General features: G+C 52.3%; 1 protein-coding gene across 4 annotated transcripts in view; it reads right to left on the bottom strand.

The window, feature by feature from the left end:
* Window positions 1-16,568, bottom strand: part of CACNA1G (calcium voltage-gated channel subunit alpha1 G) — a 115,987-nt gene that overhangs the window by 53,274 nt on the left and 46,145 nt on the right. For 2 of the 4 annotated variants that reach the window (XM_088538157.1, XM_088538166.1), the window contains exons 10-16: window positions 11,404-11,555; window positions 10,706-10,891; window positions 9,487-9,601; window positions 8,972-9,127; window positions 5,425-5,493; window positions 2,590-2,683; window positions 1,177-1,982 (exon numbers count right to left, since the gene is read on the bottom strand). In XM_088538157.1, the coding sequence (XP_088394283.1) occupies window positions 1,177-1,982; window positions 2,590-2,683; window positions 5,425-5,493; window positions 8,972-9,127; window positions 9,487-9,601; window positions 10,706-10,891; window positions 11,404-11,555 (1,578 nt within the window). Of the gene's footprint in view, window positions 1-1,176; window positions 1,983-2,589; window positions 2,684-4,570; window positions 4,598-5,424; window positions 5,494-8,971; window positions 9,128-9,486; window positions 9,602-10,705; window positions 10,892-11,403; window positions 11,556-16,568 lie in introns of all 4 variants that reach the window. The other 2 variants (XM_088538173.1, XM_088538169.1) reach the window with 2 other exon arrangements.

The following is a 16,568-nucleotide window of genomic DNA, read 5'->3' as shown; positions in this document are numbered from 1 at the left end:
TTCTTAAGCCTGAGAAAAAGCCAAACTAAAATAGAAAAGCAACCAAAGCTGGGAGAACCGGCCATGCCCAGCAGTGCTGCTTTGGGTAGGGAAACGCCTCCGTTTCCTCCCCCATGCTGCTTTCCGTCCCCAGAGAGGATCCTCCTGCCCTCGCCAGGTTCTCGCTTCTCAAGGTGCCCTCAAGCCTTTGCAATGTCCCCCAGCCGCTGCCAGCACAACAGAAAAGCTCAGGGATGAGCACAGAGAGAACAGTCAGTAAAATGAGACGTTTGCATCACATTTACACTCACGTTACACCAAGAAGCGGGTTCTGAAAGCCCTTGCGCGCACCCATCTCTGGCTGTGACTGCAGCAGGCAGGACACTGGATCCCTTTGCTGGTCCCATTCCCACCACTTTACCCCTGGTTGGGGTCGGACAAGGTAGGCACCAGCTCAAACCTCAGTTCTTAGTGTTTCACCGCATCCCTCACCCTGATGAAGTTTCTCCAACTCCTAAATCCCTGCGGCATTTCCATAATTTGGGCAGTGGCAGCACACAGCAAACTACGTGCACTGATTTGAAAGCGACGATCGAGGGAACACGCAGGCTGGAGATGCCTCTTTGCTGTCTTGCACCCTAATCAGCTCAAAATTGCAGCCGATTCTTCTTCTCCCGCTGCCATGCTTTTAGCTAACATTTTCTAAATGGCACTTTTCAAGCCTGTGAAAGAGAGGCGCTTATTGGACTAATGCCTCTTCATATTGAAATTAATGCAAAGCCTTTGAAATTACCACTGTCTCCATGGGACTAATGCCTCCAGGGGACTTGTGGGCCAAACCCTGGCCTTTTGGTGGCTGTTGATGCCAGCAGACACTGCTGCTGTGCACGGGGGCAGAGCACCGAGCGCTGGCTGGAGACCAGGGAAAGTCACTTGTTCAAACAACGCGCAGTGCCACGATAACCAGAGCACGGCAGGGCCTCCGCGCCTCACCTTCCAGCGGGACCTCGGTCCTCGTTTCTCCTTCTTGAATGACACAAAATGGTGCTGAAATAAAGGATGCAAAACCAGCAGCGACCCCGGGGCCCTTCTCCAGCTCGGGGGCCCTTGGCTGAGGCCCTCACAGCGTGGCTGGCACACGCGGGGGAGCCGCGGCCGCGGTGGAAAACCCGGCGCGAGCGCTCGGCCTCCCCTTACCATGTTGCCTTCGTCGTCGCAGTCGTCGCAGTCCTGCCGGGGGTCGTCCGGCGGCAGCTGGTGGAGCAGGAGGCCCGCGGCCGTTTTCCCGTTGCAGTCGCGGTGCTCGGAGGCGGAGGCACGGCCGCTGTGCACGCTGCCGCTGCGGTAGCGCGACGGCACCTGCAGGGTGTCCTGGAGGTCGAAGGAGCCTTTCGTTTCCAGCGACTCCATGCGCTGAGGCAAAGAGCCGTTGAAGCTGCCCGCCCGACTGGAGTGCTCCTCATCCGAGCTGTCCCCCTCCTCCGAGCTCTCCTTGCCCTCTCCGGACAGCAGGGACTTGCGCTCCCCGCTCTGGCCGCGGCGCTTGAGGCTGGGCGCGCGGCCGATGCTGTTCCAGCTCGAGCGGCGGCTGTTCCAGCTGCTGCCGGCGCTCCAGGGGCTGTGCGGGGAGCTCCGGACACTGGACTGCGGAAAGGACACGAAGACAAGAGTGTCACTCCCTGTCCTGCCACCCCGGCCTGGCAGGACCCCTGCGAGCAAGGGAGGCACGAGCACAGCCCAGGCAGACACACACGGCACAGGAAGCCCAGCAAAGCCAGCAGGGGAGCGAGCACCAACAGGAGAAAGGGAAGCGAGTACCGGTGACTTGAGCTCATGAGCGCTGGGCTCCACGGAGACACCGCTCGCCCGGCGGGACTCGTAGCCCTGCGCCGCCTCTCCGAACATGGCGCTCTTGGGCATGGGCATAGGGGTGGCCGCCGTGTGGATGATGAGCGGCGGCGTGAGGCTCTTCTTCAGCTCCGGGTGGTCGCTCAGGGCCAGCACTGGAAAACACAAGTGGCTTTTTAGGTGGCTTTTAGGGGAGGGACCCAGGCCACCTTTGCTTGTGTGGGCAAAGCTGGTAGCAGCCCTTGAGAAGGGGGTTCTGCCGTGAACATCATGGGCATGGGGGCCGGGAGGGCAGCTTGGAGATGAGCTCCTCCTGCAACACAGCACAGGAACAGGGGGGTGTAGAGGGTGTGAATCCAGAATGGATCAGGCTCCAAGAAGTCAGGAGAGCAGATGTGGCTGCTGCCCCTCAACCGTTCAACAAACACCCTCCAGGTCCTTCCCCTCCAGTCTTTTGCCTCTTCCCTCCTCTGTTCCATCCCCACCAACTGGCTATTTTTCAGCACCCTCCACCTCTGAGCCTTCACTCCCAACCCCCTTCTCCCCAAGGACTGTCTCTGCCCTGCAAGCTCCCCGCTTCCCGCCTGCTCAGGCTCCATCATCGTTTTCCCCTCCCGGCTGTCCCAGAGCCTCCTCCTCAGGCACCGTCATCCCCTGTCCACCAGCATCACCCCCAGCACCTCCCTGCCAGCTGTGACACGTTGCTTTTGCAGCAAAGCGAGGTTTCTGCGGAAGGCCCTGCAGCCTGGGCTTGTGACTTACAGGCCGGATTTGACAAGTTTTTCTTAAGTCCAGCCTCTTCTTCCAGGCTGTGAGGGAAAAGATCTCCCTCAGAATCGGACTTGGAAGCATCACCCTAGAGCAAAAGAGAGTGTTTTAGCCACAAGAGTGAACAGCCAAATTGCACGGATGTCCCTCTGAAAAATGGATTCCCATCACCAACACCACACCTACGGCTCCATGGAAATTTGTACCACGATGCAACATCACCTTTCACAAAATGATGCATGCACATATTTATACCACAGACTAATTAACCTCCTACCAGGAAGACAGACTGCCGCTGACTCTGAGCGCAGTCGCAGAGAGGATCAAGGAAAACGTTGCTTCTGCTGCAGGATTTGCACACTGGGCAGATGTTTGGGAAGGATGCGTTTCTGCTGAGCAGAAAACTGAGCACAGTCATGGCTCAATTTACACACTGTGACCTAAACCTCGGTGTCTTCAGGCATTCACATAGCTTTTGAAGCAATCCAGGGTTCAGGGAAGGACATAGAGCCCTGACTTTCCAATTCAGCTGATGGGCACACATCAGTGAAAGCCCCACTGGAGCAGAGAAGATCCAAGTGGCAGAACCTGGTAGCAACTGCCCCTGGGTGGCCATTTACCTTAGAGTTGCAGCCTACAACATAAGTTTAAGCTTAGGGGATTCACAGAGGCTCCGCTGTGCTATTTCACATGCCCGGGGTTGAATAAGAACCCATCCTGACCTGGGCCCATCCTCAGGACCCGTCCATGTCCCCTTGAGGAGGAGAGGGAAGAGATTGACCAATGCTTCCAGTGTGGTGCCCAGGTGCTTGCTCAGTCTTGCGGCATGGCCTGGGCAGGGACATCTCTGCATGTCCCATGATTCTGTCCATTGGCACTGCAGAAAGGTGCTTAGGGTGTGGTATATCCAGCAGAGAGTCCATGGGAGGAACGGCGCTTGCCAGAATGACGCCCATCCAAGAGGATGACTTGTTGCTGAAACCGCTACTCTGGCAAAGAGCGTCGAACCCCATCAGATCACATGTCAGGGAAGAGAAGAGGTGGGAAGGGAGAGGGAGCGTTGAGATGGGAGAAGCCAAGCAGGACCTCACTCCAGCTGGGGCAACCAAGGAGCCCCTGCAAACCCCACACCTAAGCTGCACCCTCAGGAGCCCTGGCCAAGGCTGATCAAGTTTGGTGCTTGGGGATACCTGTTTGGGCAGAAAAATAGGCAAAAGGGCCCCGGTTTGGAGGGAAGCGCTGCAGCAGGTGGCTGGGAGAGGAGATGGTGGGCGGCATAAGGCCCATCCAACACAACTGAAGTGCTGCACACGTATTCAGGAAAAGCTCCAGAGGAACAAGCCTGAATTCTCCGCTCTTGAGTTCAATGAACAGTTAGAGGTCTGTTCCAGAAAGACTGGATACCCTCAGATATACATTTTTAAGACAAAAGATAGCATGATGTAAAGTCCTGGCTCTTAACTTCCCCGAGTGTTCAGGTCCTCTGTGGTGTTACTCAGGGAAGTTCCTTCTTCAGGACACACAGACTGGAGAAGGTCAGGAATGCACCTCAAGAGAGAACAGCAAAGTCAGATGGGCTTGAACTTTGCTGGGTTCATAAATTTTCTCTCTTTCATGAACGCGGGCTCCAGCTGGCTTCAGGTAGCCTCCTCCTGCAGGCCCTCAGCTCGGCAGGCCAGTAGGCCTGCCAGGAATTACTCATGTCTCCCTTAGGAGCTATTAAAAGTGAATACATAACGGGTAGAGTTTTACTTATTTTGTATTCTTGGAAGGTTCTTCCACTGCCCAGAGGGAAGTTTCCAGGCATGCTCCGAGACGGGCACAGATGTAGGAAAGCAGGGCCGGGGGTTTCCCACCCTCCATTCCCATAGCACCAAACCTACATCTTGAGGACAGAAAGCATCCCTCTAGAACAGCAAATGCAGAACTAAGCACGGGTGCAGGCAAGCATCTCGCGGCAGGGCTGGGGCGTTACCTGTTCTTGCACTCCCAGTTTGCCTTTCTGGATAGAAAAGGGGTTATGAGAGAAGATGGAGTTAAAATCCTTACGGGAAAATTAGAGTAGGTCAAGAGGGACTGGTATAGCGGATTCACCGGCGTGTACAGAAGGAGAGAGAACATACTCGAGTACAATAGGAGAGGGCCTTTGCGCTGGAGCAAAAGCCAAACTTCCAGGAAAGGACAGCAAAGGGAGCAATAAGGAGAAAGAGGGATGGAGGGAGAAGAATAAGGTTGGAGAGAGCTGCGTTTCAGAGAGCCGTGGGGTGTCCAGAGCAGAACGGGCTTTTCTCTGACGTCTCGTTATCCCATCTGTGTGAGCGGGTTTCTCCCGGAGAGCCCCGCACCGCGGGCTGCCGTGCTGGGCTGCGCTGCGGCCTTCCTTCCGCCTGCGACCACCGCGGCCTGCGGAGCACGGAGCTCGGAGCTCGCACACACACGTGTCCACAAACAGCCTTGATTCCAGGTCCCTGCTGGGGTCCTGTGCACGGCCAAGGGGAGGCGTTTGCAGGGTGCAAACGTGCCCTTGGACACAAGCTGTGGGAAGCACCACTGGCGCTCTTTCCTAGCTGGAAGATTCTAAGGAGAGCAGAGGCCGGGCTGCTCCAGGCAACACAAAGCACCAGCCTTAATTCATCTGTCTTTTCCAAAGGAAGGGACTTGAAATCAAGGCTGACTTGACAATGACGACAACCAAAAGGAAAGAAAGAAAAACCAAAAAAGAACAAAGAAGGACAGCTACTACAATGAGGACATCATCACGGTGTGCGACCAGTCACCACAGAGACTATGGGACGGTGTTGGGGGTGCTCATGCTCAGCGCGTACGTACCACCGACGAGTCGACAGGCAGCTGAATACAGCTTAACTGCCCACTCGCATCTTCTCGCTTGGAGATTTCCTGAAGTGAGAACGGGGAGGGGGGAGGCAAGGGGAAGGGGGGGTTCAATTTTCACACTTGCAACGTGAGCGCTGAGAGCAGGGCACAGCGAGAGGAGGGGAGGCAGGACGGAGCAGGACGCAGTCGGGAGGGCAACGCGAGACCGCGGCGAGGACGAGCTCGGCGGCACGCGGAGGAAGGTCGGGAGGGAGCAGAGCCCTTGGAGAGACCAGCCTTACCTTTAAATTAAGTGTTTCCAAAAGAGATTCAGCTCCTAAGTGATAATTGCTCTAATGAAACACCAGCTAATTATTGAAAACATGACCTTTTTTTTTGGCAGTTGCATAATGGGATCTTTATTTATTATGCTGTCATTAAGCGGCAATGCAGACTTTTCATGAATGTTTGATTAACACCATATCAGGTGAAATACCCGCTTTAAGGAAAGCCATCATAACCACATAGGTTTGGCTCAAGCCTCTTTGGGGGAAGCGCTCAACCGGGGACGTGATTTGCATCTCCCGAAAATCAGCGGGGACGTGATCCCACTGCGAGGGCTACGATCCAGTTCCCAGCTGGTCTAACAAGCAGTTCCGGTGTCTGCTTACAGCACCAGAAATCCATTTTTCCCTACCCAATTGGAAAATATAGATTTTTGACCTCCTCTTTGGGTCTTCCCTTCCCCAGTGGCATTCAGGGGTTCTCCAAACATGTTAGGGAGCACTTGGCAACTCCAAAAGGAAGGTTTTCTACACTGCAACTTGCCAAGGGCCATTGGGAAGGGTCTGCAGGGCGTCCATGGTACCAGCACCCTTTCCTGGGTCCAGGACCTTCATGAGGGTTATGTCCAACAGTAGAAAGGGCAGGGAATGCAACTGGCTTCATTTCTTGTCTAATTGGCTTGGGGTTTTTCCTGCATGGGATTTAAGACTCCTCCCACTGTAGACTGGGATGAAAAGCTTAGGAAAGACTGATCAGCTTTTGAACCTGATCAGGACAACGATGTCTTTGTAGCTATGCGGTGGACACTTAATTTAAAGTCTTTGGTTGTAACAGAGGAAGCGAGACGGGGGAAAGTCATCCAAAGAGAAAACAGGGAAACACGTTTCCTTCTCAAGGATGGTCCCAATGAAACGGATAGGAATGTAGAAGGTAAGGGATGCAACAAGAACACAGTCCAAAGGCTCAAATGAGGGAAAACAGCCTATTTCCTCTGGCTGAACCATAGAAGCCCAAGTTCTCTTTGCTCAGACTGCATATCCAAGGTCCAATGCTACACCCAGGGAGCCAGGCTATGTCTTTCTTACCTATGGAGGAAAGCATGGAAGGGCTTGAGGAATGCCATCCAGCAGGCACCATCACGGAGTGGGCCTTGGGTGTGCAAGAGGCTCAAAGAAGGAAAAGAAGCAAACCCAGGAGCGAGGGCTGCCAGGGACAGGAGGACACACAGCCGGGGGGATTACCAATGGAAGAATCTGCTTTGGAGATAACGTTACGTGGCAGTTCCCCAGAGAGGAGCTTCATGCCTAACGACGCTCTCTTACCAGGAGCCAGAGTTTGCTTTGGAGACAAATCCCCAGGGCAAGGACCCGATGGCTCGGGCAGCAATTCCCAATCCACAGCTCTGTGGAGTGGAGGCCCCGCTCTCTTTACCCGCGTCCAAGGCATCAGCATCAGCCCTGAGTCCACACACTCGAAAATACCCACGTCGCCTAAAATCCTGCACGTGCCTTTTGCATGAGAAAAGCAGGTTACAAAAAAAAACCTTGCAAAATATATTGCTCCGGATTTGAAAGTTTGGAACAGGTTCTTTTTGTTTCTTAACTGCTTATATACACGCACTGCCTAGCAACGGCGGGCTGCAAAGCTGCGCTCTCGAATTCACGAGGTGCTTGCAGATTGAGGAGAGGCAGCCGAGGAGCCAGCAGATAATGGCAGCAGCCCCGGGCTCGCATTTCGGCCCAGAAATCTGACAGGGAATGAAAGCCAAAACAACCCTAATACAGCAAGGGTCAAGCGTCAGGGCTGTGCACGGAGCCCTGCTGCCCCTTCATCCCGTTCCAGCCTTCCAGAAGACCGGGGAGACTGTGACGTAACAAGGGCACGGCGGGAAGATTGTTATTAAAACGCCATTAGAAAGGCCAGTGATACAAAATAGTGCTGTGATCACACTGTAATGAGAGTCACAAGTCACATAAATCTGGTGCACGTTCCTTGAAACTGCTGGTGAGGTAAAATCACAGCCCTGCAAGCGGGGAGGAATGTGGACTCAGGGACCTGCCTGGGTTTCCAGTCTCTGCAAGCAGCAGCGAAGGAGCAGCAGGGCAGCCCGGACCCCTGCGCCAGCCCCTGCCCTGCCACGGGCCGAAAGCAAACGTGGGAGCGCAAGGAGCTGCTGCATCCACAGGCTGGGTCATCACCGGCCGACAAGGAGCTTCTCAGCGCCCCTCGCTCCGACATGGGAACACGATGCTCTTCAGGAGAGCCCGACCGCAACGTTCCCCTTCCGCTGAGAGGGCACGGGAGGTGATTTACAGAGAGAAACAGCCACGGCAGGAACAAGGATAAACCAAAGCACCAACATGGAGAGAGACGAGTCCCCAAGATTCGGCCCTGTGCACAGCGACCCACTGCGGGTGCAACATCACGATGGACAAGGGGCAAAGCTCAGACAACACGTGGTCACCCCAGCACACTGCAAGCAAACCAACAAGAAGGATCAGACACACTGTGTGACGGCGCGGGCAGGGGCTGGGGAGCAGCGCTCGGTTCCGTCTACCTCTGGAGACCCCCGGGCAGGGTATGAAGGTGCCCCTTCTCCCTCTGCACGGAGGGTTTTGCCCAGGCAGGCAGGTTGTGCAGGGCAGCCACCAGCCCTCACTCCGGACACCCGGTGACACGCTCATTCCTTCCCTTCGGACGACCGTACAGTGAGAAGGAAGGCTGGGGCTAGACCAAAGCCCCACCGTGAAACCTTACAGGAATCCAGGCTGCTCCATGAAGATTCCCAGCCCGAGGAAGCAGCAGCAGAGACTAGAATTGAAGTAGGTTACACTGTGCAGAGCACCGCAGTGCTGGGAAGGGGAAGAGTGCTGCGAACACGTACCATCAAAAAGGCAATCCCAGCGCTAAGCTCCCAACAGCCTGCATAACTTTTCAGGAGGGGCTTTTAATCTGGCTCCCAAACACAGCAAAACCTGCTTCAAAGACCCTGCCACAGCAGTTCCTCCATCAGCAGGGACTGACTCACCGCTGAAGTCGAGTGTTGTATTAATGCTAACAATGCTTTTCATTTAAGCTCAGTTAAAGGGCTTGGTGTATTAAATTGTGCCTTGGCTAAGAAGAAGGAGAGGAAAAAAAAAAAAAAAAGAGACGACCTAATAATTTTCCCCAACTCTTCTCATGTATTGCTTTTATAAATGTTTCATAAATCGTACGCCCAGACACAGAAGCTCAGAATTTTCGTAAGAACACAAAGGCATGAGCAGCTGGACTTTACCTCAGTCTGGAAACCCTCAACCAGGATGGCCACGAGCAGGTTAAAGAGGACATAATTCCCAAACGTCATGAGAGCAATGAAGTAGAGAGCAGCCCAGGAAGAGGTGGACGCCATGCCGTTGTACAGAACTTTGTTCCAATCTTCTTGGGTCAAGATCTGCAGAGAGAGGACATCAGCCAAAGGAAGATATCCAAGGAAAACAAGCCTGGCTGGGTACCTGGGTTTGGGATGGGCAGAGGTGCAGGTCAGCCACTGCATGAAGACGAGCACCTTTCCTTCAGGGCATCCATCACAGCCATAACTATGCATTTGGATACAACATGGTACGTCACAAGGAGTTTGCCCTTCTTCTCACCCAAAAGATATGGCGGAAAGAGGCTCTGGAGGACAAATCTGGCCCAGCATCCGACTCGGAGAGAGACGGGGCAGCAACTGCCTCCTGCACCACCCCAGGCATCAACCCTGCCCAAAGCGCTGCGATGCCAACCAGCACCAAGGCGACTTCCACTTTGTACCTGGAAAACCGTGACAATGGCCCACAGCAAGGAATCAAAGTTCTTCCTGTCCGGCAGAGTGTCCCCGTCTCTCTCCGAAGCAAACTTACAGCCAAAGAGGTGCATCCCCAGGATGCTGCATGTGAGAGAAAGCAAGGGCTGAACAGAAGATGACAGTAAACAAAAACAAAACAAAAATCATACAGCAGGGCTTAATATGTCTCTAGATTTCAGTTATGCTTTTTTATTTTATTTTATTTTTATTTTATTTTATTTTTAAGATGAATCATTTGTCGCTAAAAAATGCATGATGATCACGCAAACCAATTGGGAATTTAGGTCAAATCTGTCAAACAGTTTCAGTCAGAAAGTATGTCTGTGCCTTCTTTTTCTTCTTTGTTTTTTAAGTCAAAACATTTTGTTTCAAAATTTTCTAAACAAAATGTTTTGACTTTCTGTTTTGCAATGACACATTTTCAGCAAAATGCATCTAAATTGAATTAGAAAGACAAAAAGAGTTTCTGTGAAATGCCTGAATAACACACATCAGGTGACCCGAAATAACTTTTTCCATTTTGACAAGAAAACAGAATACCTTTCCATTTAGACTGATTCTAAAGTATAATTTGTTTTCCCCAGCTTTTGGCCAGTAACCTGAATAATCAAATTATTCACAGCTCTATTTAGCATCATGGCAGCAAATGGTGTTTTGGTGTGGAGAGTCATTCTGGGTAAAGGAACATTATTCCATGGAGGACACTGGCTTCCCTCATTCTGCTCAGCAGCAAAATTGTTGGGACAGAGCTGGCTATTATAAAAAGACAAGCTCTTTTCAAAATCTAGACCAAAATCCAGATATTTGGGGCTAGTTCAAGTCTATTTCTAATATTTCCACTGCAGAGCTTCCTTATCAAAGGAAGAAGTCATGAAGAGCCGAACCACCAGTACAGAACAGGAGACAGAGAGAAGCCGACTTCGTTTCAGGAACATTGCCCTATCCCTGGCAGTATTTTTAGCACAAGGCTTTCTGCTAGTCCATAAGTATCAAAGCGGCTGTCTTGGGAAGATATCAAGGAATTATTCAGCTGAAAGACGCTCCTTGCAAATATCAATGTCTCATTTGAGAGAGTTTAGTCAGGGCAGCAAGCCCATCACAAGTGCTGGCCAGCAAGGCCGTTTCTGGGAACGTTCAACTCCTGAATCCCTCTTGCCTGCTGCCCAGTCCTCCCCAAACCCTCACCTGAAGATGAAGATGAAGAGCATCAGCAACATGCAGAATGTGGCCACGTTGTCCATGGTCTTCATGAGGACGACGAGCTGGCGCTGGAGGGCTGGCATGAAACGGACCAGCTTCAAAACTCGCATGAGCCGAAACGTCCGCAGGACCGAGAGCCCCCCGCCTTGCTGGCCCACGATCTCCCAGACACTGAGGGGAAAAAAAAGGCATTGCGGAATGAAAAGGGGGAAATTCAGAGGGAAGAGGCTGGAAGCAGAAGCTATCCCAGGCAGACGCACTGCCAGCGCCTGCTGGAAGCTGAAGGAGCTCCAGAGCTGCCAAGAGCAGAGACCCACCGAGACATCCAAAACACGCTGCAAACCAGTGCCTGCAGCTGCAGGTGCTTTGCACATGCCAAGCAACCAAACAACTACTTAATTGGATACTCATCCTAGACTTTCCCACGATTTCCCTAGACTCTTCCTTGTCCCTGGGTTCAGATCCTAGGCTTTCCCAGTTCATTTAGACTTGTAGCTTTGTGCTTGGGCTCCCCTCTAAAACATCCACAAAACCATCCCAAGGATATGTTTTAGTGCTTGCGTGTGTGCGTACACAGACTAATTTACAGCAGATAAGTAAAAAGTGTCATAGGAAGTCATTATGCCCACTTTCCATTACCTTGCATTTTAATCAAACATTTAAACGAGGGGGGAAACGCGTACCTAATCACCACAATGATTCCATCAAAGATGTTGTATGGATTCTTAATGTAGCCAAAAGGACCATAAACGAGGACTTTCAACAGCATCTCCAGGGCAAACAGACTCGTGAAGACGATGTTGCTGATCTCCAGGGCATTGGTGAGCTCCTCTGGCTGGGGAGAGAACAGGAGGAGAGGGAAAAGGTAAGCAGGACAGCTCTGTTAGGCAAATGTACGCTCGGAAACGGAGCAAGACTGAACATCGTCATGCAGAAACATCGGTGCAAACTGTATAACAGGAAAGTGGCAATAGCAAACAAACCCCGGGAGAGAGAAGATAAGAAAACTACCGTTTAAGGTTTAGATATCCATTATAAACTGAAGAGGGAAATCGAGACATGGACTTCATGTTAATCACTGCTTTAGCACCACGGCAGGAGGTTTTAGAAGTGTCATGTGCAGAGTCTCAGTGCTTTCACAGCCTCCATCCCAGTGCTCCTTATACACGAGGGGAGGCTGAAATGTTTTCTCTGATAAGACATTAAATAAAAAAGCAGGCTTAAAATTATCAAAAGCTTTGATAAGATTTTCAAAAGTAGTTGGTGATTTTAGGTACTTTAACTGAAATTCTTTGGAAAACCTGATAATCAGAAAGCCCAGAAATGCTACTGAGAAAAGGGTCCAATCCTAGTATTTCAGACTGGCAAAATAAAAATAGAGGTATGAAAAAAAAAAAAGGCACAGACTTCCAGAAGACCTAAATTAATACCTTTCATGTTTTTCTACCATATTTCACAGAGGGCTCCCAACAATGCCTACAGACAGTAAGTGCTGTGCTTTCCATGGCAGGTGGGCGTGCATTATTGGAAAACATATGGCAGAAGATAAAACATGGTGGCATAGCCTGTTCAGGATCATACTCTCAGCCAGTGGCAAAGATAGGAACCAAATTTGTAATGCCAGAGTCATTCTCCCAATTCAGCCCCCCTAATGTATACACAACTCCATGCGTCTGCTTAAAAATTGCATTAAAAATAGAGAGCAACACCCTGCTGAGAGATGGCCATGGGGTCAGGCTGGCAGAATTGATGCTCTCCAAGACACAGTGGGTTGAAAGGGTTTGCAGAACACCTGAAACACATCGGGTACTTGATTCTTCTTCTAAGTAGCAGTTTGGCACTTAATTTCTGTAAATGTTTATCTAAATTCCCATAGGTAATCACCTTAACCACCTGCATCGTTAGACACCCAGGCACTATGGTGCTGTACAGCCAGCTTTACCAGCGCGCACACAGCAGTGGAGCAACAACCCCAAGGGAACACAGGACACTCGTGGGCCAGCTCCTCACTGCTCCCACCAACTCATGGTACTAAAATGACTCGTGGCTAGGAAGCAGCAGGGAGAAGGACTTCCCCAAACCCACCAGGACCCCCTGTAGCACAAGCTGCAGAGTTGGACATGGGTTGTCCCAGTCTAACCCATCACCTGGGGAGAAGGGTGATGCAAGGCTATCACCATCACCTGGCTCGTTGCATCACTGATTGTGCTTCGGAGCACCAAGAAACCATAGTAACCAAAGGTTTTACAAATATGTGTTGTACATATAGAGAAAACTACACGGGCATTTAATTCTTTGGGTTTCCGAGCACCAAAGTCCCCAGGCACAGCCTTCCAGGCCCTGTTAGCTCCAGTTCCTCCATCCCCGGCAGAAGGGATATTCCGGGATGAGACCTACACTCTTTGGACATTACCCAGCGCTGCAGAGTGGTCCCTGGGGCCTGGCACTGACGCTGGTGGGAGTCTGAGAGGGTAAAGCTGCAGCCGAAGCGAGCGAAGGGGGAAATGAGCGCATCGAAAAGAAAAAACTACAAACAGAAAACGGTTCAAGCCCTTCCTGTGTCTCAAACATCTCCAATGTCTTTTCCTCTTATGGAAAAATAAGGGAACTAAAACCATGAAAGATTGCCTCACAAAAAAATCAGTGAGTTTTACAAAAGGAGGGAAAAAAGAGAGAACCAGAGGAGAAAACAAAGGGTTTTACTCAATTCATGTCCCAGCACATGCGGGTCTGCACCCGTCGCTCCCACCAGCCAGCAGGTCCCCGGCTCGCGCCCGACGCACTCGACGCACAGTCCCCATCGCTCCCCTGCGGATCGAGGTTTAAAGCACAGGCTCAGGATATTAAACACAGCTCTGGCTGAAAACTACACGTGTATGGCAGCACTCAGAGACAAGGCAGCAGACGGGCCGCGAGCAAGTCAAGTTGCACCTCAGGACGATCCGCAATAGCTGGAAGCCCACGTTAGTCACCAAAATGCCAACTCGCTCATAACGCGGGAGCCCCGCGCGGGCCGTGCTGCTCCCGTCGCGGTGACGGCCCCGGGAGCTCTCCCGCTCGTCCTCATCACCGCCGACAAACAGGCTGCAAGAGAGCCCCAGCACGAGCCCTGCCGTCCCCAGCCTCGCCAGCACAACGCGCACCAGCAAAAGGGAGAACCGGAGCATCCCCTCCCAGCGGGACAAGCCACCGCCTGGCCAGCCAACGTGGCGATTCTGCATTAAGAAACGGGTTTAATGCAGTTTGCTCTTGGCAAGTGCCTTCTGCTTGAAGCCTTATGGGGCCTTGTAAGCCCAGGTGGAAGCGGTGGTGGTGTCAGAGGGCGAGGAGAGGGGCGCACGGAGCAGGACCGGCACTCGCAGCGCCCCACAGCGCTCCGGGCCACACGCGGCCGGCAGGGATCCCACCGCGAGGGGACAGGCACCGCCAGCTGGGAACGGGGCACCAAACCCCAGCGAGGCAGCTCGGATAACCCCCGCTGTAAGATTCCCAAGAAAATCCGTCTACATGCGTATACACAGCATTGAAGATCAGTCCGCTTTAGAGAGATCACAGGCGTGTCAGAGACATCTCTCCTTGTGCATCATTAAAATACAGCACGAAAGTGGGTTTCCCATCCCGTGGGAATTAACATTGTCACCCCATCCCCAGCACGGACAAGGCGTTTCAGATGTGGTTAACTGCAGCACTTAGTCTCCGAGATGCTGAGAGCACTCCGCTCTGCTCCAGCCCGCATTCCCTTATCCATTTGTTCTCCTCTATAAATCAACCAAAATTAAAAAATATAAATAAAAGTCAGCTCAGAGAACATGGAACTTTCTGTTCCCAAAACGTTCAAATGGATGTTTCAAATATTTCAGTGCACTTCAATAGTGGGCTGGTGGGTTTTTTTTTTTTTTTTTTGGTTTTGTTTTAAACACAGAGTTCACTGTTCCCCTCCTAAGAGCAATTTTGATAAATTGCCCTTTTCTGACAATAACCACCTAAGCAAAATGCCACCAGGCTGCTCTCGACAGCACAGACCTGGGACAGTCGGAGTTTCCCGGCCCAGCTCCAGCCCCGACGCAGCCGGCACCTTCCCACCAAGCGCCCCAACCTCAGCGAGGGCAACATCTGCTTCCCAAGGAGCAGGGATGAGAAACGAACCAGCGCTGCCTGTGCTTATGTGGCCATACGAACCCTGTGGAGACCCCCAGGTGCCAGCAAGGACCCTCTTCATGCAGGTCCACAGGCAGGAACAAGGTGCAAAATGCGGGTGTTTTATTTGCAGCATGACGCTCCCTGCCCACCGGTTTGATTTGAGGATATCTGCCTTGGATTACGATTCCCCATCAACTGCAGCTTCTGCTAATTCCCCCATCAGCAGCAGCAGCGACTAATTAAAAGGAAAGCTTGCTATGACTAAACAACTCACACCCAGAACAAGCGAGATACAAGTGTGATTCAGCTGCAGCGTGAAATACCGGCTCTTCCAGCGGGTCCTTGGTAAACACTGAATTTTGCCTCCAGAATATCTGGACACGCAGCTGTAGTGTCCTGGATAAATCATTCCCTGTTAGCTCTGTGTTGGAGAGCGTCCACCGGTTGATGCACCCAACAGGCTGCTGACAGGCGCTGGCAGCGCGCGAAATCCAACGACAGAGCGGCACCACGCGCCAACGCAGCACGTGGACCTGTCCCCCGTCAGCACCCCTGGGAGCCCAGGCTCTTGTCACCAGGACGGTCCTGGGGCACCTCTGAGCAAAGAGTGGGCAAGGGAAGAACATCTCTGATTGCCAAATCTTGCCCCAAGGCGTTCCTTAGAGCGAGACCAGCACGTCGCCTTTTTCAGCATCCAGAAATAGGCTGCAGGGCATTTTATTTATTTATTTATCCCAAACTCGGGGGAAGCTCTCAGGCTGCAGCTGCAGCCTTGCTCTGTGCTTCACTCGCAGCCGGTGCTCTGCTCCGTCCAGCGCGTACGGGCTCCAACGCGGCTCCTGAGCAGGCCGGGATGGAGGGAACGAGCGGGGAAACGTCACTCAAAGAGAAGGAGCAAGGCTGAATTCCCTTAAGCACCGGCTGAGGGGGTCCACAGCCCGGCTGGACGGTGAAGTGCTGCCCAGCACCCTGACACGCACCTCGGGGAGCTCCTCGCTCCCTCCTGCACCTTAGGGCTGGGAGCACCGATGAGGGCTGGCAAACCCCGGGGACACAAACAGCCCTTCCCTTCCCTCCTCTTGCCAGGACAGAGAGCTTCAAGCCATGAGAATCCTGGTCTTCCCTTGCCACAGAAGGGCTGAACAGAAGCGCTAATATTCCCAAGAGATCTCTTCTCTATCTTGCTAACAAAAAATACATAACATCAAAAGATTTCTGTCTTGCCACGGCGCTAAAGGCCGGAGGGGGCCACTGGCCAAAGGCAGATCCCTCCTGACCCCGAGGGCTCCACTTCTGACCAAGCGCATCCAGAAGACCACGAAAACTTCTCAATCCCTCAGTCGACTGCAGAAGAAAACCTCCCGAAATCATTGCCATGGCAACTAAGGAAAAATACCACAGGAAGAAAGTAACGACCTCAGCTATTTCCCAGGAAACACCAACATTTTACTGACTCATCACTTGTAGGTTTTTTTTTTTTAATAGATATACCTAAGGTAAAAATCAAACAGGACCCACAAACACAAGATGTGCCCTGCTCCTCAAGCTGACCTGTCTCTCCATCTGCTCCAGGTCTTTAATCAATGGTTCTGTCAACTCAACCAGCCTGCGCGGAGGAGCCGAGGGCGACGCTGGGTTAGGGCTAAGCAGCCCTCCTGCTGCACGCTCAAACTGAGCAAACATCTCATTAAAGCTGCGTGTCACCTCC

The sequence above is a fragment of the Tinamus guttatus genome, unplaced genomic scaffold (assembly GCF_059628265.1).
Source record: "Tinamus guttatus ecotype Peru unplaced genomic scaffold, ASM5962826v1 Tinamus_guttatus_pri_ptg000045l, whole genome shotgun sequence".
In the NCBI taxonomy this organism is placed as follows: Eukaryota; Metazoa; Chordata; class Aves; order Tinamiformes; family Tinamidae; genus Tinamus; species Tinamus guttatus.
This window is presented reverse-complemented; position numbering and strand designations above follow the sequence as displayed.